Here is a 24,903-nt window from a genome sequence, read left to right as displayed (position 1 = left end):
TTGTGGCACACGGGCTCAACTGCTCCACGGCATGTGGGATCTTCCCGGACCAGGGCTCGAACCCATGTCCCCTGCATTGGCGGGAGGACTCCCAACCACTGCGCCACCAGGGAAGCCCCGGAAATGCAGATTTTGAGTAGATATTCTGTTTCAGACATCCACATGGAGATTCTGAGTAACCTGTTTCTGGAGTTCAGGACAGAGGTCAAGCTTGGAGACATATCTGTTGCCGTAGAGATCGTACTTAAAGCCATCACCAAAAGAGTATAAATAGAAAAGGGAAGGTTACAGAGAACTGGGTGCCGGGACACATCGGAGTGAAGTGGCAGAAGGAGAGGAGGAACCGCAAAGGGTGTTGAGCAGAGCTTCCAAAGAGCTTCTGGTGATATAGGAAGGAAGCCAAGAGACTGGGGTTTCAGATGCCAAGTGAGGGAAGTGTTTCGAGGAGGGAGTATCCACCCCTTCAAAGATGCTGAGGGGTCAAGGATGGTGAGGACTGAGGACAGGCGACTGGGTGGGACAGGATGAAGGTCACTGGTGCCCCAAGGAGCCATTCTGGTGCAGAGGTGCAGGTGAGCTTAATAGGGAGAGGTGGGGAACTGGAGAGACATTGTTGGGAAGGTTTGCTGCAAAGGAAGGCAAAGAAATAGTGGCAGCTGGTGGGGGAAGTGAGCTCAAGAGAATTTTTGTTTTCTTGTTTGTTTTTTAATGATGGGAGACAGTGGTACATTTTTGTGACCATGGGAATAATCCAGTAGAAAGTAAAGCCTTGATAACATAGGAGACAGAGGAAAACTAGTGGGAACAGAACTCTGGAGTCGGAGAGATGGGGGAAGATTTAGTGTGCAAGAGGAGAGCTTGGATTCAGCCAGGAGCGTCAGAGGGAGGGGACATCCAGGTGTGGGAACAGATGCTGACAGATGGGTTACAGGGCCTGAGAATCTGAGGGTGTTTTCCTCTATCTGCTTCAATTTTCTCAGTGAAGTAGGAAGCAAGTGGTGAGGATGGGAAGGGAGGTGTGGGGGTTTGTGGAAAGAGAAGCTATGAAAGACTCAGGCGAGTGGGAAAGCAAATCAACAAAGGGCAGACAGTATGATTACTCATCAGCATCAAGGGCCCTGCCCAGATCTCAGTCCAAAGGATTAGAAGACACCTCCAAAGGATTAGTAATTGTCTTGAATTGTCTTCAATTACTCATAATCTTTTTTTATCAACTTCTCCCAATAAGCACAAATTTAGATACTTTGCAGGGATGTGATGAAACAAATGTTAACATTTAAATCTCAGGAAAAGGACTTCCTAAGAGATTACCATCATAGCAGTAATACCGCTTCTCTATTTCAAGTCATGAAACATGATCCAGAACAGGGTAAAATGGTCGATGGAGAGCTATTAAATGTTATCCCAAACCTATTATTGGGATTTGGAGTCTTTTCCAATAGCCTCCAATTTTGTTACCTAAATCATCACTTCCCTCATAGAGGGGGATGAGAAAGGGCAGGGAGCCAGGTGCTTCCCAGAGGGAAACAAAGAAAGCATCTTCCCTTCATGACATAGAACTGATGGAGAAATTTGCTGAGAACCGACTTAATGACATCCCATGACAAACCTCCAAAGCAAAACAAGACAGTGGATAAGGCACCAGGAAAGAAGAGACTAGGCTAAGAGAAAAAGAATACAACAAATATAGGGAAATCCATTAGGTGAGACCTTACTTTGCCTAAAGCTGTTAGGTAACCCATTTCCACATGAAAGACAGCATTTTATGACAGCGCAATGTTTAAATAATCAACACAAAGCAGCTCATTCTCCATTCACACTTTCAGTTTTAAAAGCCTTAAAGTGCTAATGAGGCTGATACACATACAGGGCACCAGAAATTCATCGAGTAAAATTTATTTATAAAAATAAATTTACTTATTAAATTCTTATTAAGTAAATTTAAGAATAATTTATTTATTATTAAATTATTCTTAAATAAATTTATATATTATTAAATACATTAAATAAAATTATTTATAAAAATTATTTCATTGAGCAAGCTGTTTTACATTTTATTTACTCAACGGAAACAAAACTTATCATGCATAAAAGTATACCATATGTACTACCACTTAGGTGCTTATTTACAAACAACAACAACAGCCCTCTGAGAAGCCACATTCTTTCAAAGATACATGACATACACCTTATCCAGATGCTCTTTGGATTAAAATGAAATATTTCTAAACCAAAAGTCATCTAGACACTTCACAGTCTGTGCAAACCAGCCAACAAGAAATCAGTAAAGGGACTTCCCTGGTGGCACAGTGGTTAAGAATCCGCCTGCCAATGTAGGGGACACAGGTTCGAGCCCCGGTCCGGGAAGATCCCACATGCCGCAGAGCAACTGTGCTCTAGAGCCCGTGTGCCTATAGCCTGTGTTCCTCAACAAGAGAAGACACTGCAATGAGAAGCCCGCGCACAGCAACGAAGACCCAACGCAGCCAAAAATAAATAAATACATAAATAAATAATGAATTAAATTAAAAAAAATCATTAAAGATTTTGCCACTTCAAGTTCAAGCTTAGTTCTACCAGCCACTTTTAAACATTTTATATAAAAACACAAGTTTCTTGGATAATTTCATCATTGTTGAATTGTTATAAGAAAGGCCTCCACAGGACCTCTCACATGCTGCTGGAGGGATCGTGAATCAGACAAACTGTCTGGAAAATTGTTTGACTCCATCTACTAAAGCTAAACATACACAAAGCCTATGACCCAGGAATTCCACTCCTGGGTATATACTTTATATCCCCAAATTGGAAACAAGCAATAGCCTAGTGACAGTAGACCGGACAAACTGTGATACATCCATATACCAAAATACTAAACACCAATCAAAAGAAAAGCACCACCACATGCAACAACACAAATGAATCTCATAGACATAATGAGGAACAAAGGAAGCCAAATACAAACAGTGCATAATAAATGATTACATTTGCATAAGGTTCAAAAATAAGCAAGACTAATCCAAGCTGTCAGAGATCAGGAAAGTGGTCAACCATGGGGGGAGGGGGATGAACTGGAAAGGGCTGGGGCAATGGGGGGCCTCTGAGGCTGGTAATTTCCTGTTTCTTGACCTGGGTGCTGGTCACATAGTGGTATTCACTCTGAAAATTTCTGGGGCTTTACATTTATGATCTGTGCACTTTTCTGTATATATATTATATTTCAAAAAAGTTTTCTGGGGGAAAAAAAAAAGGTGTTCCAAAATTCAGCAGAATCCTTTTAAGAAACAGAGCCTAGAGGGCAGACAGCAGAAGCAAGAAGAACTACAATCTGTCAGCCTGTGAAACAAAAACCACATTCACAGAAAGGACAGACAAGATGAAAAGGCAGAGGGTTATGTACCAGATTAAGGAACAAGATAAAACCCCAGAAAAACAACTAAATGAAGTGGAGATAGGCAACCTTCCAGAAAAAGAATTCAGAATAATGATAGTGAAGATGATCCAGGACCTCGGAAAAAGAATGGAGGTAAAGATCAAGAAGACGCAAGAAATGTTTAACAAAGACATAGAAGAATTAAAGAACAAACAAACAGAGATGAACAATACAATAACTGAAATGAAAACTACACTAGAAGAAATCGATAGCAGAAAAACTGAGGCAGAAGAACGGATAAGTGACCTGGAAGACAGAATGGTGGAATTCACTGCTGCGGAACAGAATAAAGAAAAAAGAATGAAAAGAAATGAAGACAGCCTAAGAGACCTCTGGGACAACATTAAACGCAACAACATTCGCATTATAGGGGTCCCAGAAGGAGAAGAGAGAGAGAAAGGACCAGAGAAAAGATTTGAAGAGATTATAGTCAAAAACTTCCCTAACATGGGAAAGGAAATAGCCACCCAAGTCCAGGAAGCACAGAGAGTCCCATACAGGATAAACCCAAGGAGAAACACGCCGAGACACATAGTAATTAAATAGGCAAAATTAAAGACAAAGAAAAATTATTGAAAGCAGCAAGGGAAAAACGACAAATAACATACAAGGGGGGGCTTCCCTGGTGGCGCAGTGGTTGAGAATCTGCCTGCCAATGCAGGGGACACGGGTTCGAGCCCTGGTCTGGGAGGAACCCACATGCCGCGGAGCGACTAGGCCCGTGAGCCACAATTGCTGAGTCTGCGCGTCTGGAGCCTGTGCTCCACAACAAAAGAAGCTGCAATGGTGAGAGGCCCGCACACTGCGATGAAGAGTGGTCCCCACTTGCCGCAACTAGAGAAAGCCCTCGCACAGAAACAAAGACCCAACACAGCCATAAATAAATAAATAAATAAATAAAATTAAAAAAAAAAAAAATACAAGGGAACTCCCATAAGGTTAACAGCTGATTTCTCAGCAGAAACTCTACAAGCCAGAAGGGAGTGGCATGATATACTTTAAGTGATGAAAGGGAAGAACCTACAACCAAGATTACTCTACCCCGCAAGGATCTCATTCAGATTCGATGGAGAAATCAAAAGCTTTACAGACAAGCAAAAGCTAAGAGAATTCAGCACCACCAAACCAGCTCTACAACAAATGCTAAAGGAACTTCTCTAAGTGGGAAACACAAGAGAAGAAAAGGACCTACAAAAACAAACCCAAAACAATTGAGAAAATGGTCATAGGAACATACATATCGATAATTACCTTAAACGTGAATGGATTAAATGCTCCAACCAAAAGACACAGGCTCACTGAATGGATACAAAAACAAGACCCATATATATGCTGTCTACAAGAGACCCACTTCAGACCTAGGGACACATACAGACTGAAAGTGAGGGGATGGAAAAAGATATTCCATGCAAATGGAAATCAAAAGAAAGCTGGAGTAGCTATACTCATATCAGATAAAATAGACTTTAAAATAAAGAATGTTACAAGAGACAAGGAAGGACACTACATAATGATCAAGGGATCAATCCAAGAAGAATATATAACAATTATAAATATATATGCACCCAACATAGGAGCACCTCAATACATAAGGCAACTGCTAACAGCTATAAAAGAGGAAATCGACAGTAACACAATAATAGTGGGGGACTTTAACACCTCACTTACACCAATGGACAGATCATCCAAAATGAAAATAAATAAGGAAACAGAAGCTTTAAATGACACAATAGACCAGATAGATTTAACTGATATTTATAGGACATTCTATCCAAAAATAGCAGATTACACTTTCTTCTCAAGTGCACACGGAACATTCTCCAGGATAGATCACATCTTGGGTCACAAATTAAGCCTCAGTAAATTTAAGAAAATTGAAATCATATCAAGCATCTTTTCTGACCACAACCCTATGAGATTAGAAATGAATTGCAGGGGAAAAAACGTAAAAAACACAAACACATGGAGGCTAAACAATACGTTACTAAATAACCAAGAGATCACTGAAGAAATCAAAGAGGAAATCAAAAAATACCTAGAAACAAATGACAATGAAAACACGATGATCCAAAACCTGTGGGATGCAGCAAATGCAGTTCTAAGAGGGAAGTTTATAGCTATACAAGCCTACCTCAAGAAACAAGAAAAATCTCAAATAAACAATCTAACCTTACACCTAAAGGAACTAGAGAAAGAAGAACAAACAAAACCCAAAGTTAGCAGAAGGAAAGAAATCATAAAGATCAGAGCAGAAATAAATGAAATAGAAACAAAGAAAACAACAGCAAAGATCAATGACAGTAAAAGCTGGTTCTTTGAGAAGATAAACAAAATTGATAAACCATTAGTCAGACTCATCAAGAAAAAGAAGGAGAGGACTCAAATCAATAAAATTAGAAATGAAAAAGGAGAAGTTACAACAGACACCGCAGAAATACAAAGCATCCTAAGAGACTACTACAAGCAACTCTATGCCAACAAAATGGACAACCTGGAAGAAATGGACAAATTCTTAGAAAGGTATAACCTTCCAAGACTGAACCAGGAAGAAATAGAAAATATGAACAGACCAATCACAAGTAATGAAATTGAAACTGTGATTAAAAATCTTCCAACAAACAAAAGTCCAGGACCAGATGGCTTCACAGGTGAATTCTATCAAACATTTAGAGAAGAGCTAACACCCATCCTTCTCAAACTCTTCCAAAAAACTGCAGAGGAAGGAACACTCCCAAACTCATTCTATGAGGCCACCATCACCCTGATACCAAGACCAGACAAAGATAGTACAAAAAAAGAAAATTACAGAACAATATCACTGATGAATATAGATGCAAAAATCCTCAACAAAATACTAGCAAACAGAATCCAACAACACATTAAAAGGATCATACACCATGATCAAGTGGGATTTATTCCAAGATGCAAGCATTCTTCAATATACGCAAATCAATCAATGTGATACACCATATTAACAAACTGAAGAATAAAAACCATATGATCATCTCAATAGATGCAGAAAAAGCTTTTGACAAAATCCAACACCCATTTATGATAAAAACTCTCCAGAAAGTGGGCATAGAGGGAACCTACCTCAACATAATAAAGGCCATATAGGACAAACCCACAGCAAACATCATTCTCAATGGTGAAAAACTGAAAACATTTCCTCTAAGATCAGGAACAAGACAAGGATGTCCACTCTCACCACTATTATTCAACATAGTTTTGTAAGTCCTAGCCACGGCAATCAGAGAAGAAAAAGAAATAAAAGGAATACAAATTGGAAAAGAAGAAGTAAAACTGTCACTGTTTGCAGATGACATGATACTATACATAGAGAATCCTAAAAATGCCACCAGAAAACTACTAGAGCTAATCAATGAATTTGGTAAAGTTGCAGGATACAAAATTAATGCACAGAAATCTCTTGCATTCCTATACACTAATGATGAAAAATCTGAAAGAGAAAATAAGGAAACACTCCCATTTACCACTGCAACAAAAAGAATAAAATACCTAGGAATAAACCTACCTAGGGAGACAAAAGACCTGTATGCAGAAAACTATAAGATAATGATGAAAGAAATTAAAGATGATACCAACAGGTGGAGAGATATACCATGTTCTTGGATTGGAAGAATCAATATTGTGAAAATGACTATACTACCCAAAGCAATCTACAGATTCAATGCCATCCCTATCAAATTACCAGTGGCATTTTTTACAGAACTAGAACAAAAAATCTTAAAATTTGTACAGAGACACAAAAGACCCCGAATAGCCAAAGCAGTCTTGAGGGAAAAAAACGGAGCTGGAGGAATCAGACTCCCTGACTTCAGACTATACTACAAAGCTACAGTAATCAAGACAATATGGTACTGGCACAAAAACAGAAACATAGATCAATGGAACAAGACAGAAAGCCCAGAGATAAACCCACACACCTATGGTCAACTAATCTATGACAAAGGAGGCAAAGATATACAATGGAGAAAAGACAGTCTCTTCAATAAGTGGTGCTGGGAAAACTGGACAGCTACATGTAAAAGAATGAAATTAGAACACTCCCTAACACCATACACAAAAATAAACTCAAAATGGATTCGAGACCTAAATGTAAGACCGGACACTATAAAACTCTTAGAGGAAAACATAGGAAGAACACTCTTTGACATAAATCACAGCAAGATCTTTTTTGATCCACCTCCTAGAGTAATGGAAATAAAAACAAAAATAAACAAATGAGACCTAATGAAACTTAAAAGCTTTTGCACAGCAAAGGAAACCACAAACAAGATGAAAAGACAACCCTCAGAATGGGAGAAAATATTTGCAAACGAATCAATGGACAAAGGATTAATCTCCATAATATATAAACAGCTCATGCAGCTCAATAGTAAAAAAACAAACAACCCAATCCAAAAATGCGCAGAAGACCTAAATAGACATTTCTCCAAAGAAGACATACAGATGGCCAAGAAGCACATGAAAAGCTGCTCAACATCACTAATTATTAGAGAAATGCAAATCAAAACTACAGTGAGGTATCACCTCACACCAGTTAGAATAGGCATCATCAGAAAATCTACAAACAACAAATGCTGGAGAGGGTGTGGAGAAAAGGGAACCCTCTTGCACTGTTGGTGGGAATGTAAATTGATACAGCCACTATGGAGAACAGTATGGAGGTTCCTTAAAAAACTAAAAATAGAATTACCATATGATCCAGCAATCCCACTACTGGACATATACCCAGAGAAAACCATAATTCAAAGAGACACATGCACCCCAATGTTCATTGCAGCACTATTTACAATAGCCAGGTCATGGAAGCAACCTAAATGCCCATCGACAGATGAATGGATAAAGAAGATGTGGTACATATATACAATGGAATATTACTCAGCCATAAAAAGGAACAAAATTGAGTCATTTGTTGAGACGTGGATGGATCTAGAGACCGTCATACAGAGTGAAGTAAGTCAGAAAGAGAAAAACAAATATCGTATATTAACGCATGTATGTGGAACCTAGAAAAATGGTACGGATGAACCGGTTTGCAGTGCAGACGTTGAGACACAGATGTAGAGAACAAACGTATGGACACCAAGGGGGGAAAGTGGTGGTGGGGGTGGGGGTGGTGGTGGGATGAATTGGGCGATCGGGATTGACATGTACACACTGATATGTATAAAACTGATGACTAATAAGAATCTGCTGTATAAAAAAATAAATAAAATTAAATTTAAAAATTTTTTTTAAAAAAAAAAAAGAAGAAAATCTGTTGGGGCTGAAACACGAAGGATCTTGAGGATCTTGAGGATGGACTGTAAAAAAAAAAAAAAAAAAGAAAAGAAATAGAGCCTAAAAGCAATAACTTGGTTTTTATGTTTACTGTCCTCTAAAAAATAATTTTCAATATTAAAAAAAACAATTGCTTCTACTGAAATATAAGCTTACATGAAAAGGGAAAATAAATATTTAAAGGATTATACATTTATAGTATAAAATGAGGATATAAATTATCTTTACATCCATTCTGCAGTTAACAAACAACCTTTCTCAATATTAACTTACCTGAGTTGCTTTGCATAGCTGAGTTCAATCTCTGTCCTTTCCTTTACAAATTTGATGTATTTCTCAAGAATATCAATTCCCCACTGTGTGTGTTTTTCTAAGTTGTCAAATTGATCCTGTTAATAAAAAACAAAGGGAGAGCTTGTAATCTTTCTCTGTGATTAACGTAACTTCAGTGAACAATTCTCTCAACAATAAATCAGTACGTAGAAAGCAGTTCTAACATTTTCCATGATTGTACTTGGGTGCTTTTTCGCTGAGCAATTTTAAATCAACATTACCAAATTTGGTTTGAAAACTGCCTGAGATATTGAACTCTGACCCCTCTGTTCACGTCCCCTATTCCTGTTAGAAACATGGTGTTTGGATGTATTTAATGTTCTAGTGCAAAGCAAAGTGTCTTCTGCAGATACCAAAAACTGAGAGATGAAACACACTCCTGTGTCAACTCAGTCACACTATTAGCACCTTAACTGTTATCTCTAAGTTAGCATTCAGGATAAGCTCACTGAAATTTGGGACAAGGAAATGGCAGGGAGAAGTGTTACAAAATACTGCTTTCTTCAAACAAATGACTCATGCGGACTTCATTCCAACATTCAACCATGCATCAAGCCTACTCTATTTGCCAGGAATGGTGCTTGGGGCTGGGGAACAAGAAAGAAGAGAATTATAGCCACGATGTACAGGCTGCCTCAAGATTCCTAGTCTGGAAGAGGGCGGGTAGGTATTCCAGCCACCCCTAATGCAAAGGCAGGGAGAGGCCCAGGAATCAGGGGGACCGGTCCTGCTGGAGCTCAAGGTGGGGGTAGGGCGCAAGGGAATGAGTGGTGGTGGGTGACGGAACTACAGGGTTCCGGCCTGATCACCCAGGGCTTTGAATGCCAAGTTAAGGTGTCTAGACTCTCTGGTGGGCATAAGTGAGCCACTGAAGGGCTCGCAAAGGGAGTGGCACAACCAGAGATATGTTTAGCATCACCAGGAGCTGGATGTCGGGACTGTTCAATAGTCCACAGCAGAGAAACTGGGAGCAGAGGGGAGGATTTTATAGACCATGAACAAAGAATCAGCTGGTCTTCGTGACTGATTGGATGGGGAGGCTGGAAGGGATATGCAGGAGAGGGGAGGATTCTAGGGCGACTCCTTGGTTCTGCTTCCTGTGAGTACACAGGCGGAGGGGCAGCAGTTTGGGGTGAAGTGACATGTGAAGTCAGGGACTGACATGTCCAGAAGAGAGTTGGAAACACAGATGTATTCAGGGCTCAAGGACGGAGGCCAGGGAGCTGGCAGGTCTGAAACAATAGCCAAGGATCAGAACCCCAGAGTCGGCTGCAGCTCTGCACTGAATTCATAAAGAGGGCCAAGCCCAGGGAGGAGAGCCCGGAAAGACCTACGAAGGTGAAGAGGGTGTTAGCACAACATTGGGGAAGAGAGAATTTGCAAAGGTGAAAGTCTGCTCGTGAGAGGTAACAGTAATAGCGGATGAGGTGCTAGCCCCAGCTCTGGGACTTCGCAGAGAAAGGCCACAGAACATCTCAAGGTTTTAGTCATCCGCCTACAAGATGAAGATAGAATCCCCGCCTAATTTGAGAAATCGGTCGTGAGGACCATGTAAAATGGAAAAGTGCCAAGTCAAATACAAACACACAAAGCCACCATGTAACCCTATCCCAGGCGTGTACAATCTTACAATATACATTCAGCATCGTCCTTCAGCTTATTTTTTAGATCCAGCGTCTTCAATTTTAAGTCTATCATTGTGCTTTGATTCTATTTTCCATTCAAAGCAGTGCAAACTGTAACATGAGACAACGTTCCATATACTTGACCTGGAGCAGGAGGGTGGCAGAGTCAAGACACTTTTTTCTCAAACTTGAGAAACCCTGAGACTTCCCTGGCGGTCCACTGCTTAGGACTCTGTGCTTCCACTGCAGGGGGCATGGGTTCCATCCCTGGTCGGGGAACTAAGATCCTGCAAGCAAGATCCACAAGAGAAACCCTCTTCTGAAGAAAAATAATTTCCTCAACCTTACTCCCACCCAGGCCCACAGAACAGTTTGAGAAACCTCAACTTAAGAAATTCAGGCTTTCTTTTACAAGAATATTTTCTAATTGAAAGTAATCACTGTACAATGTTTACCTTTATACCTAATAATTTCTAATATTATCATAAAAAATCAGAGACCAATATTTAAGATTTTCATTGATTCTTGGTCCTCAATAACATATTCCACAAACCCTGAGATTTCATTTCAAGAAACACTGCTCAAGAATGTTATTTATTTATGTTACCTATAAGGTCACGGGTTGTCAGGCAAATTTATAGTGTAAACAAGACTGTAGATCTCTTTAAACTACTTGAGAGAGCAAATATACGAACAGTTCAAGTAATGATTACAATCATTCCTAGTTATTTAGAGAAGGTTTCTTTAAAGCTCTCTGCTAATCGGTAACCCTTTGTTAATATAGTTTCATATTGACCTTATTTATTTAAAATTCCTTTTCACACACCTCCCTCCATTTGAGAGCCCTCCCTCTGTATAATTTCCTATCTCCAGAGCCTTACTATTTTTAGCAGTTATAGATGTTTATAGATGTTATAAACATCTATAGATGTTTATAGATGTTTCCTTGAAGACTTACTAAGATAGTCTGCTCTTAGATTTCACCCTTGTCCTGCTAACAACCTAAGTTCATATTTTTCCTTATTATATTACTTTGCAATTCTTTTTAGCCCTAATATGTATAATATAAAGCAACAGCTTTTGAGATCAAAACACTTTTTTAAAAAAATCTACATTTGAATTGAGTCCACCTTAAAAATTACGGCCTCAAACCAACAATATGTTTTCAATAAAGTTATCTGTATTCAAGAGCAATCTGCAAGCTATAATAAAGCACTTACTAAAATAACAGGGTCCAAGGGAGATAGAAGATCTTAATAATAAAAAACCTGACTCAGTAACAAATAAACTAGTACTTGCTTGTGAATATAGCATAGTTCTTTTTTATGCTACATTAAAACATCTCCAGTGACGCCAGACTCTACTGCTGCTGTCACATGGATGGCCACAACATGGACTTTCTTGACAGCAGCTACGAGAAAATTCAAAACAGATGAAAAACTAATCAGCCCACTTACATTCTTGACTAAAATGTGGAAAACTTAATGGAAAAAAAACTTCAAATCTTAAAAAGACTCTTTTGTAAGCAAATATTTTAAGTGGTGTTTTTAAAAATAGCCTTTGCTACTTTGGGGATGGTACCATTATCAAAAATGAGTCCTTTCCATTATCTGTGAATTATACCTCAATTAAAGACAGGGAGGGAGGGAGGGATGGAGAGGGAGAGAAAGAGAGAGAGGGAAATGCATCCCTTCCTGTTTAATGTCACGTGATGACAGTTTTGAAGACTCCTTTGCCCTCTTAAAAATCGTTGAGGAGGGCTTCCCTGGTGGCGCAGTGGTTAAGAATTCGCCTGCCAATGCAGGGGACACGGGTTCGAGCCCTGGTCCGGGAAGATCCCACATGCCGCAGAGCAACTAAGCCCGTGCGCCACAACTACTGAGCCTGTGCTCTAGAGCCCATGCACCACAACTACTGAGCCCACAAGCCACAACTACTGAAGCCCACGTGCCTAGAGCCCGTGCTCCGCAACAAGAGAAGCCACCACAATGAGAAGCCCACGCAACACAACAAAGAGTAGCCCTCGCTCGCCGCAACTAGAGACCGTGCACAGCAATGAAGACCCAACACAGCCATAAATAAATAAATAAATAAATAAATAAATTTTTTAAAAAATCGTTGAGGACCCCAAAGAGCTTTTGTTTACATGGTTTATAGCTCTCAATATTTACTCTATCAGAAATTAAAAACTAAAAGATTTTTAAAATACCTATCAATTCATTTAAAAAGACAATAATAAATCCATTATATATTAATGTAACTAGCATTTTTTTTTAATTTTTTTTTTATTTTTTAGGAATTTTACTTTCCAAAACAAAACAAAAAAAAAAAAATGAGAAGAATGGCACTGTTTTACATTTCTGTAAATCTCTTTAATGTCTGGTTTAATAGAAGACAGCTGGATTCTCATATTCTTTTACATTTAGTCTGTTATGAGTCTTTACTTTGGTGGAAGTACATCAAAAAATACAACTTCACACAGATATGTAGTTAGAAAATGGAGGAGTATTTCAATGCCTTTTCTAGGTAATTGCAGATGTTCTTATTTGACACCACACCCAAACTCAACAAATAGTAGTTTCTTAAAGGCTAGCTGCAATGTGAAATCTGAAACCATGGCAATGAATTTTTCATACTGGTTACAATAAAATGCACTAGTCTATCTTGCACTTTGAATGGATCTTTTACCTACGCATGACTGCATTATGCATTGGTCATTTGGAAAATATTATTTCACTGATATATGCAGATCTTCCAAGTGTTGACACATTTCAGTATAAACTATTTTAAAATTCCATGTTTATTTCACTACCTATCTTATCTGATGAGTCTTTAAATATTTGGAAACTGTCAAGCTCACAGTGCCATGTACACATTTTCCAAAATTCTAATTTCCACTTAAAAGCTGGAATTTTATCATTGGCAACAAATGTTGTCAGTTGTTTCCTTGAGGTGACAGGCTCACTTCATTCATTTTTGAGAAAATGTCTGCCAAATGCCCAAGAGTTTGTCGATCGTTCTTTGAAGTAAAAACGGTGTCCTATGATAAAAGCAGCTAGACCAGCTCAAAACAATCACTTAAGTATTTTGGTTTAAGCATACTTCCTGTCTGTCTTGTCACACACACTATTAAAAAGATGTATGATGTATATTCAAAGGTTGAGATTTAATAAAATTAATAATCTTTACTGTTTCATCAAGGACATTTAAAAATAAAACTGATTTTTTTTTTAACAACTAATGGTGAAGAATTCAGTAACTTCTACTACAGTTTGGAGCCACCACCCTGATTCCTGCCAAGGCACCAGCCATCTTACCAACACTGCTTTTGCACCATCAGTACAAATGCCAACACAGTGAAAAAGACAATGTCTTAGTATCATTATGAAAATAGTTTTGACCGCATGGACTCCATGAGAGGGCTTCTGGAACCTCCAGAGGTCCAGGGACCACACTTTAGGAACCACTGTCGTATGACACATACTCTAAAATTTCTTTTTTTTTTTTAAATTTATTTATTTTTGGCTGTGTTGGGTCTTTGTTGCCGCGCGCAGGCTTTCTCTAGTTGCGGTGAGCGGGGGCTACTCTTCGTTGCAGTGTGCGGGCTTCTCATTGCGGTGGCTTCTTCTGTTGCGGAGCCGGGCTCTAGGCGCGCGGGCTTCAGTAGTCGTGCCTCGCGGGCTCTAGAGCGCTGGCTCAGTAGTTGTGGCTCACGGGCTTAGTTGCTCCGCGGCATGTGGGATCTTCCTGGACCAGGGCTCGAACCCATGCCCCCTGCATTGGCAGGCGGATTCTTAACCACTGCCCCTCCAGGGAAGTCCCTAAAATTTCTACTTGAAAGTATCATATTGCCAAAGATGAAGAAAGTCAGATATGTATGACCTAATGGAAAATGTTTAATTTATAAGAGCATACTATATATACACTCAACAAATAACTCCAAAATTGCCAAAAGGACTGCAAATGGATGTGTCCAAGTAGCTGGTTACAACCTGACAGGTACCTTTCCAGAATCCTCCCGCTCCCCCAGAGCCTCCTCTTGAATTCTCATTGCTCCCTGAATTCCAACCAACCAAAGGCTCCTGCCAGGAGCTTTCAGCTATAAGAGGCTGAGTAAGATGAAGAGACAAATGAGGAAAGTTGCAATTGTATACAGTATACAATTGCTGTATTTCACAATTATTTTTCAGGTGTGGTTTTCTGTCCTAGACTGTGATTAAGCTCCTTTATACACTGAAGATTGAACCGAAATAAGCATGAACTCTGGCATTTGTTTGGCTCATTGTATCTTCATCAGTTTCTAAAAAATCATGAAGCTGGGACTTCCCTGGTGGCGCAGTGGTTAAGAACCCGCCTGCCAGTGCAGGGGACACCGGTTAGATCCCTGGTCCAGGAAGATCCCACATGCCACAGAGCAACTAAGCCCGTGCACCACAACTACAGAGCCCACGTGCCACAACTACCAAAGCTCACGCGCCTAGAGCCCGTGCTCAGCAACAAGAGAAGCCACTGCAAAGAGAAGCCCTTGCACTGCAATGAAGAGTAGCCCCCACTCACCGCAACTAGAGAAAGCCCACGCGCAGCAACGAAGACCCAATGCAGACAAAATAAAAAAATAAATAAATTTATTTTTAAAAAAAATCATGAAGCTGAATACAAACAAATTTTGCCTTCCCATATACCTACAATATAAACCCATCAGTCAGGGTTGAGACTGGTCTCTCTAGGTCAGCATACAATGATTATTCTTGGTTATTTAGGAAGACTTCTGAAATCTCGGTTTTTTTTTTCAAATGATGCAAAAGAACTAACACAGGAACTACATGCACAAAAGCTATTTACTTTAAGATGAGGAGACCCAAATCAGCCACAAGGAAGTTTTCTCCAAAGTGTAGGTCAATTTTTAACACGATACTTCCTGTAATGAAAAAGTATTCTAGGGACTTCCCTGGTGGCGCAGTGGTTAAGACTCTGCGCTCCCAATGCAGGGGGCCCGGGTTCGATCCCTGGTCAGGGAACTAGATCCCACATGCATGCCACAACTAAGGAGCCCGCCTGCCACAACTAAGGAGCCCACCTGCTGCAACTAAGACCCAGCACAACCAAATAAATAAATAAAGTATGCTAAACAGATACATTCAAAATCCCTGGAAAAAGCCAATCTAGTAAGAAACTAAGTTGCTAAAGTTACCTCTGTGTAAATGGCTCAGACTCAGAGGAAGGGTATACTGAGGGTAGCTCTCCTCCACTTAAATCCGTCCCTCTGCAGCAAGTTACTTACTCAGGGAAGGGAATTATCCCCGCCATATCACTGGGGCACTTCCATCTGTGCTATCAAACCACCATGTTAGGATACTCTAATTCTGTAAAAATCCACTTTCCTAAGGACTTGGGCACTTTATAAAGCGGCAGACCTTAAATGGCTCCATTTCAACAGAATCGCTTGGAATGCAATTACCGGTGTTGGCTTCCTCTTCTCTTTGAGGGAAGAGTGTCAGAAGGAATTTGAAAAAGAATAGATGCAGGTATATGTATAACTGAATCACTTTGCTGTACACCTGAAACTAACACAACATTGTTAATCAACTATACTTCAATATAAAATAAAAATTAAAAAATAAGAGTGTCAGAAGGCATAGATTTATCCTCAGTAAATGTAACAAAACCTCTATTTAAAGTGTTTTTAGGGACTTCCCTGGTGGTGCAGTCAGTGGATAAGACTCCACACTCTCAATGCAGGTGCCTCAGGTTCAATCCCTGGTCAGGGAAGGAGATCCCATATGCATGCCGCAACTAAGAGTTCGCATGCCACAACTAAGGAGCCCACGTGCTGCAACTAAGACCCGGTGCAACCAAATAAATCAATTTAAAAAAATGTTTTAAAAAATCCATTTGAGTCTGAATAGTCAAGTGGCTGCATCTACAGGAACAAAAAAAGTTTTATAAAACTTTATAAACAAGGGACCTCCCTGGTGGTCCAGTGGTTAAGAATCCACCTTCCGATGCAGGGGACATGGTCCGATCCCTGGTCGGGGAATGAAGATCCCACATGCCGCGGGGCAACTAAGCCCTCGCGCCGCAACTACTGAGCCTACACACTCTGGAGCCCGCGCACCACAACTAGCAAGAAGCCCGTGCGTCGCAGTGAAGATCCCACGTGCTGCAACTAAGACCCGACGCAGCCAAATTAATTAATTAATTAATTTTTAAAAACTTAGTAAACAAAAATGTGTCATCCAAAATACCACCTGCAATTCTATTTCTTGAATGTTTAACAAAGACTTCAATTCATTTTCATGGACAAAAGAAGACCTGTTCTCATACATTAAATTAAAAGCAGAAATAACCCCAAATATAGGTTCAACATAAAAGTTGTCAAACCTTAAAAGTGATGAAAAACCATTACCCAAAGTGACTTCAATGTTTGACCACAGTAGATAAAATGTGAAAGGCAGCATTAGAGTGTTTCTTTCAAGCAGCCAGAAACCCTTGTGTTTTGGCAATACAAGTAGAGGCAGATTCTGTCAAACCATATACACAATACATCTGCTGATTCTGAAACGGGTCCTGTGAATTAGTGTGGTGTGCTCCTTGGGTTGAAAATGCCTACTCAAGCAAGAGCCTGTGACATAATTGACAAAATAGGGGCTCTGATATCATAGGGTCATGGCTGGACAGTCAAGTTAATACAATGGATTTTAGTTAGGAAGGGAATGCACGCAAAATGAAAGGTTTTCCTGAACTCAGAATCTCTTTAAAAAGCAAGTCTACAACATGTCATAAAAATAGGTATGCAAATTTAGGTATATTTGCTGTAACGAGTCACCATCGAACACTCTTTCTGTTGTGAAAATGAAAAGACTAAAGAATTAGTCCATGTTCACGGTTCTTTCCAGACATTGCATTGGAAACATGAGCGGTAAGAACATAAACAAACACAAGATGAAAATACATGTATGAGTCAAAAAAAAAAAAAAACTTTAGCTGAAGTTTGAGGCAACAGCACATGGATGAAGTTAGTGACATGAAGAATGTGGAAAGGCGCACAGAACATGAAAAGCTGCATTTTGGAATTTTTCTAACGATAATTATATTGTGTAAAAAGGGCAATAAAGAGGCTAATGTTGGATGTACAACAGATGAGAGGCCCCAGAAAGCAGAAGACTTGGGGCTAATGAATGTGGGGTGCCCTCAGCCAAATGTGATGCGATTTCACATTGCATCCTGAAGTGAAAAGAGAAGGTGACAACTATAACATGGAGAAAAAGCACCAGAATTTTGACTCTACCAGAGTCCAAGCAGATGAGATTTGGAGGGGAAATTGCTATGGAACGTATTCCTTTAAGAAGCCACAATGAGGGGCTTCCCTGGTGGCGCAGTGGTTAGGAATCCACCTGCCAATGCAGGGGAGACGGGTTCGTGCCCCGGTCTGGGAAGATCGCACATGCCGCGGAGCGGCTAGGCCCGTGAGCCACAACTACTGAGCCTGCGCGTCTGTAGCCTGTGCTCCACAACAGGAGAGGCCGCGACAGTGAGAGGCCCGCGCACCGCGATGAAGAGTGGCCCCCACTCGCCGCAACCGGAGAAAGCCCTTGCACAGAAACTAAGACCCAACACATCCAAAAATAAATAAATAAATAAATTTATTTAAAAAAAAAAAAGATGCCACAATGAGCTTCTGGCCTATTTCAATGTTCTTAGAACACCTTAGTCACTTTCCACCCCCATCTCTGTTCCTCTGGATACAGTAAAAGCAACAAACAAACATCTGTAACTCCCCCAAACACACTGGGTGAAAGAGACTGCAAAGGATAAGATTTTAAGGAAAAAACATTTCAAATAGCGCTTACTTTGTTTCATTAAAAAAAAAAAACAAACCAACCCACTAACTTCATAAATGATATTTTTAACAGTATTTTTCCAGATAGGCATTATCAAATATCTTAAGCAGAGGAGGCAAAGAATTAAGGATGATGGGTGCAGGGGGGAGGGATAAATTAGGGAGTTTTGGATTAACAGACACACACTACTGTATATAAAGTAGATAAACAACAAGGACCTACTGTATAGCACAGGAACTCTACTCAATACTCCATAATGACGTATATGGGAAAAGAATCTAAAAAAGAGTGGATATATGTACATGTACAACTGATTCACTTTGCTGTACACCTGAAACACAACACTGTAAATCAACTATACTTCAAAGAAAGAAAGAAAGGAAGGAAGGAAGAAAGAAAGAAAAAAAAGGATGATGAAGCTATAAAAACTAGGTTCAGAAAGCTGGGTCTAGCTTGTTAAGTAGTGGGCTGAATCAATGCTAATTGAAGATAGAAACTAGTCAGAGAACAAAATCTTGTTCTTTATAAGAAAAAACGCTCTGTCTCATTGTGACAGCACACAAGAGGGGCTTTGCTTAGTCAACTCATGACTGTAAGATGAACATCTGTAACACAAACACCCAGAATCGTTACTGTCTGGCTTCGACCTGGCACGGAATCTCCTCATTCATTTCCTGGTTTCTGTGCATCAGCTTGGAACATTGAAGGTTGTCTAAATATGAACCGGTTCCTTTCCCGAGCCCACTCCATCAGCAGGTGCAAGAGTTCAGTCCCCTTCCCCTCCTCCAGCTGTCCAGCATTCCTCTGTGCCCTGGAGAACTCACTGTACCTCTCAAACATCCCACACTGTCCTCCACGGGTGATTCTCTCCTCCAGGAAGCATGTTCAAGACCAACACAAGGGCAGAAGAAAAGAGGGAGGGAAAGAGGAGGAAACCACACTCTAAATACCAGGAAGAACTTTGAAGGCAGTCCAAAGACTAATGAAGAGCAAAGTATATAAGCTAAATTTTTAATGAAAAGGAAAAGCCAGATTTTAAAAGTCTGACTTATTTCTAAACTCTATAAAAATATTTCCAGGTGTGTGTGGGGCGTTGGGCAAAATATTATAGAAATATCACAGGGAAAAATTTTTTTAAGCCCTGGCACCTGAAACTTAGTTAACGTCAATGAAAAAGATTATCTAAACACTTAGCAATTTACTCACTTCCAATTTTAAGTAAAGAAGGTCAAGCAAAAACAGGCTGTCCCTTTCCAAGACAGGGGATACCAAGTCTCAATCCCACTGCCACAACCCAGTGTCTGACCCAAAGAACCCACGTGACAGGCTAGATTGGACCCATCAGAAAGTCCCTGAAAATAGGTGCTGGAGGTAAGAGGTGAAAATTGTCCCTGTGCATGCTAAGTTAGAGAAAAAAAACCTGAGCCTGCAGAGATGGAGAATAAAGCAGAGATGCCAGACAACATTACTCTGGGCATTCAAAATGGGTGTATGGCGAGCTTTCCACTGGCTGACTCAAGTCCTTTGGGAGACTGGCCTGTTCTTCCAGCCCCTGGTTCTGTAAGATATCCCTTGGAACAGACCCTCTTGGCTGGCAACGAAGCAGTTGCCTGCCCCCCATTCTGTGGGTCGAGCACCCCTCCTGATACAAGGTCTCTTTTCCCATCTCCCTTGCAACTAGGACATGAACATGTGACATCACCCTGGCTAGTCAGGTGTATGGGATATCTACAGGTGGCTCCTGAGAAAGATTATCCTCCCTATTAAACTCCTCCTCTGGGCTTCCCTGGTGGCGCAGAGGTTGAGAGTCTGCCTGCCGATGCAGGGGACACGGGTTCGAGCCCTGGTCTGGGGGGATCCCACATGCCGCGGAGCAACTGGGCCCGTGAGCCACAACTACTGAGCCTGCGCGTCTGGAGCCTGTGCTCCGCAACAAGAGAGGCCGCGATAGTGAGAGGCCCGCGCACCGCAATGAAGAGTGGCCCCCGCTTGCCGCAACTAGAGAAAGCCCTCGCACAGAAACAAAGATCCAACACAGCCATAAATAAATAAATAAATAAAATAAATAAATAAACCCAAAGCTTTAAAACAAACAAACAAACAAACAAAAGTTTATTAAACTCCTCCTCTTCTTAACTTGACTTGGTCATAGCTGCCTGTGGTGCTTGGAACTGCACCCTCTCTCCCCGATTTGCCCAGCTGCCTTTTACTGCTCCTTCTTGTTTCAGTTTAAACATCACTTCCTCTGAAAGGCTTTCTCTAATCCCACATCTAGATTGAGTCCCATACTTCCAGGCTCCCACTGCCTTTTTATTTTAACCCCCACTACAACTCCAGTGTTTCCACTATAATTCCAGTGCCTAAGGTCAGCGCTCAGTAAGAAATGGTTGAATGCTTGCAATTTTGGAAAAGAAACAAGGGGGTGTGGGTTAGATTGAAAGTAACAAAAGACACGAAGAAAAGAGGCTTAGATGATAAGGACACAGGCAGCGATGTTCCAGGATTGGTGTTGATGGTCAGTAATTTCATTAAAGAGCCAGATGTTTTTCATCTCTTGTTTCTGCCATTCCCAGCACATCAGTGATGTTTCCTCCTCCTGGTTACAGGAAGTCCCCTTTCTAAATTCTAAAAAATCTGAAATTCCAAACACATCTGGCTCCAAAGGTTTTGGATAATATCAATAGATGTTGAACGTAATTTGGGGAAATCAGTTGCTCAATAAGACAAGATAGGAAAAATAAAAGGTACAAGGATTGGAAAGGAAGAAATATGTCATTCACAGATTATATGATTAACTATGTAGCATAGACAAAAGAATCCAGTGATAATTTTTTAGAATTAAGAGTTTAACATGATTGCTGGATATAAAATCAACGTACAGGACACAGTTGCTTTTCTATAAACCAGCAACAAACAGAACATGAAATTTTAGAAACAATTTCATTTACAATAGCATGAAAAGTTGCAAGTAGATAGAAATGAACTTAATAAAAAATGTGTGAAATCATCATGGAGAAAATGATAAAATTTTCTTAAGAGACATTAAAGAAAACCAGAATAAGTGGAGAGATACAAGCCATGTTCATGGATTGGAAGGCTCTATACTGTAAATGTATCAAATCTCCCCCAAATTATCTATAGATCCAATGCAGTTTCAATTAAAATCTCAACAAGTTTTTGGAGAATATAACTCAAAGATTAAAAGGAGTTGAGGGACTTCCCTGGTGGCGCAGTTAAGAATCCGCCTGCCAATGCAGGGGACACGCGTTTGAGCCCTGGTCCTGGAGGATCCCACATGCCACGGAGCAACTAAGCCCGCGTGCCACAACTACTGAGCCTGTGCTCTAGAGCCCGTGAGCCACAACTACGGAGCCTGAGTGCCACAACTACTGAAGCCCGTGCGCCTAGAGCCTGTGTTCCACAATAAAGAGAAGCTACTGCAGTGAGAAGCCCGCGTGCCACAACAAAGAGTAGACTCCGCTCGCCCGCAACTAGAGAAAGCCCACGTGCAGCAACGAAGACCCAGTGCAGCCAAAGATAAAAAATAAATAAATTTTTAAAAAAGGAGTTGAAAAGGTAAATCAATAGCCAAAAACACTCTTGAAGAACAGGACAGGGGTGGGTACTAGCCACACCGGATACTGACTTATTATGAAGTTAATTAAGAGGCTGTGTGGTATTGGCCAGGGACAGAAAAATAGGTGAATGCAAAGAACAGAAAGGCCAGGAACAGACCCATGTCAAAAAAGACTTTGTATAGAGAACCTGATGGCGGGACCTGGGGTCTGGAGCTAGAATGAATTGGTTTGAACTCTGGCTCTTTGACATACCAGCTATGTCACATGGAGCAAGTTACTTAACTTCTCTGTGTTTCTGCTTCTTGTCTAAAAAATAGGCATGATAGCAGGATCTATTTGTAGGGTTACTGTAAGGTTTAAATAAGTTATCTTATGCTTAGAGCACTGCTTGGTACATGGTAAGCCCTCAGTAAGTGTGAATACAAGCATCATCATCACCAACATCACCACCATCATCACCACCACCACCACCACCACCACCACCACCATCATCATCATCAAAGGCCAATGGGGAAAAAACAAGCTGTTCAATAAAAGGTGCTGGAAGCGGCGGGGGTTGGGTGGTGGTGGTGTGATGAATTGGGAGATTGGGATTGACATATATACACTAATATGTATAAAATGGATAACTAATAAGAACCTGCTGTATAAAAAAATAAAATAAAATTCAAAAATTCAAAAAAGATAAAATAAAATAAAAGGTGCTGGGATAATTGTATATCTATTGAAAAAAATGAAATCAAAACTCTCTTACAATACATACACAAACTAATTCCAGGTAGATTAAGGACCTAAATGGAAAGGGCAAGACCATAACATTTTCAGGAGACAATATAGGAGAATGCTTTTCTGACCTTGAGGTAGGAAAGGATTTTTAAACAAGATACAAAAAAACATTCACTGTAAAGAAAAATAGATTGATAAACCTGCCTGTATAAAAACTAAAAACTTCTGTTCATGAAAAGATACCACGAGGAAAGTGAAACGACACAGGACAAACTGGGAGAAGATATTTGTAACACATGATCAACAAAGGGTTAGTAAGTATCTAGAATATAGAAGGAACTCCTTCAAATCAATTTTCTTTTTTTAATTGAGGTATAACTGACATATAACATTATATTAGTTTCAGGTGTACAAAATAACTATTTGATATTTATATTGTGAAACGATTGCCACAGTAAGTCTAGTTAACATCAGTCACCATACACAGTTACAAAAAAATGTTTTTCTTGTGATGAGAACTAAATCATTTCTCAAAAAGAGGAAATAACGGGCTTCCCTGGTGGCGCAGTGGTTGGGAATCTGCTTGCCAATGCAGGGGACACGGGTTCGAGCCCTGGTCTGGCAAGATCCCACATGCCGCGGAGCAACTAGGCCCGTGAGCCACAATTACTGAGCCTGCGCGTCTGGAGCCTGTGCTCCGCAACAAGAGAGGCCGCGATAGTGAGAGGCCCGCGCACCGCAATGAAGAGTGGCCCCCACTTGCCGCAACTAGAGAAAGCCCTCGCACAGAAACGAAGACCCAACACAGCCAAAAATACATATATAAATAAATAATTAAAAAAAAAAAAAAGAGGAAATAACCCAATAGGAAACGGGGCAAAAATCATAATAATTTTAAGAATGAAATGACATTTAGCTTTATTAGTAATCAAGAAAATGCATATTAAAATTATACCCACCCACCTGGCAAAATTTTAACTCAGAAAACACCAAGTGTTAACAAGGATGTGTTGCTAGGTGAATGCTCATATACCGCTGGGGACCTTGGAACACAGACTGGTTTACCTAGTAAAGGTGAGCATTTGCCCCTGTATAACCCAGCAATTCTTCTGCTGGAGATGTATCTTAAGGTCTAGGACCAAAACAATAAACTCTTGCTCATGTGCACCAAGGGACATGCACAGGAATGTTTATAGCAGCATAATTCACAGCAGCAAAATACACACAACCCAACTGTCCATCTGATTCCATTTATACAAAGTCCAAAAAGAGACAAAACTAAACAATGTATTGTTTACCGATATATTCATAAGTGATGAAAAACTACAAAGAAAAACAAAATAATATTTTTAATACAAAATTGTGAATAATACTCAATTAGGGCAGGAGAATATGAAGGTGGAGATGTGATCAGGCTCATAGGGGGTTTCTGGAGTGAAGTTCTATTTCTTTCCCTGGGTGAAATGCACATGGATGTTCATCTCACTGCTATTTCTGTACACATCATTCTATCCATACAGTTTCATACATTCATTTGTAATATACCATAATTAATATTTAATTGCTAGTTTACAGTTGGATTGATAGGGAAATCTTCAGTATAAGAGGGACTTAAGATCACTTGAACCTCTGCCAACTGGAGAACAAAAATGAAGATACATTTATGAAAGAAAAAAAATGAAGTCAACAGAAACATCTTACATAAAGTATTGAACTATTACTTTTTCCTTGATTGATGTGCTTTTTTTTTTTTATTAATTAATTAATTTATTTATTTATGGCTGTGTTGGGTCTTCGTTTCTGTGCGAGGGCTCTCTCCAGCTGCGGCAAGTGGGGGCCACTCTTCATCGCGGTGCGCGGGCCTCTCACCGTCGCGGCCTCTCCCGCCGCGGAGCACAGGCTCCAGACGCGCAGGCTCAGCAGGTGTGGCTCACGGGCCCAGCCGCTCCGCGGCATGTGGGACCCTCCCAGACCAGGGCTCGAACCCGTGTCCCCTGCATTGGCAGGCAGACCCTCAAACACTGCGCCACCAGGGAAGCCCAATGTGCTTATTTTGTTCC

General features: G+C 40.4%; 1 protein-coding gene across 7 annotated transcripts in view; it reads right to left on the bottom strand.

The window, feature by feature from the left end:
* The window catches only part of FNBP1 (formin binding protein 1), a 143,141-nt gene that overhangs the window by 89,411 nt on the left and 28,827 nt on the right, over nucleotides 1-24,903 (bottom strand). For all 7 annotated transcript variants that reach the window (XM_061199766.1, XM_061199764.1, XM_061199765.1 and 4 more), the window contains exon 2: nucleotides 9,014-9,129. In XM_061199766.1, coding sequence (XP_061055749.1) covers nucleotides 9,014-9,129 — 116 coding nt within the window. The remainder of the gene's footprint in view (nucleotides 1-9,013; nucleotides 9,130-24,903) is intronic.

The sequence above is a fragment of the Eubalaena glacialis genome, chromosome 9, assembly GCF_028564815.1.
Source record: "Eubalaena glacialis isolate mEubGla1 chromosome 9, mEubGla1.1.hap2.+ XY, whole genome shotgun sequence".
Taxonomy (NCBI): Eukaryota; Metazoa; Chordata; class Mammalia; order Artiodactyla; family Balaenidae; genus Eubalaena; species Eubalaena glacialis.
The sequence above is the reverse complement of the archived record's forward strand: the minus strand, read 5'-3'. Positions and strand labels throughout refer to the sequence as shown.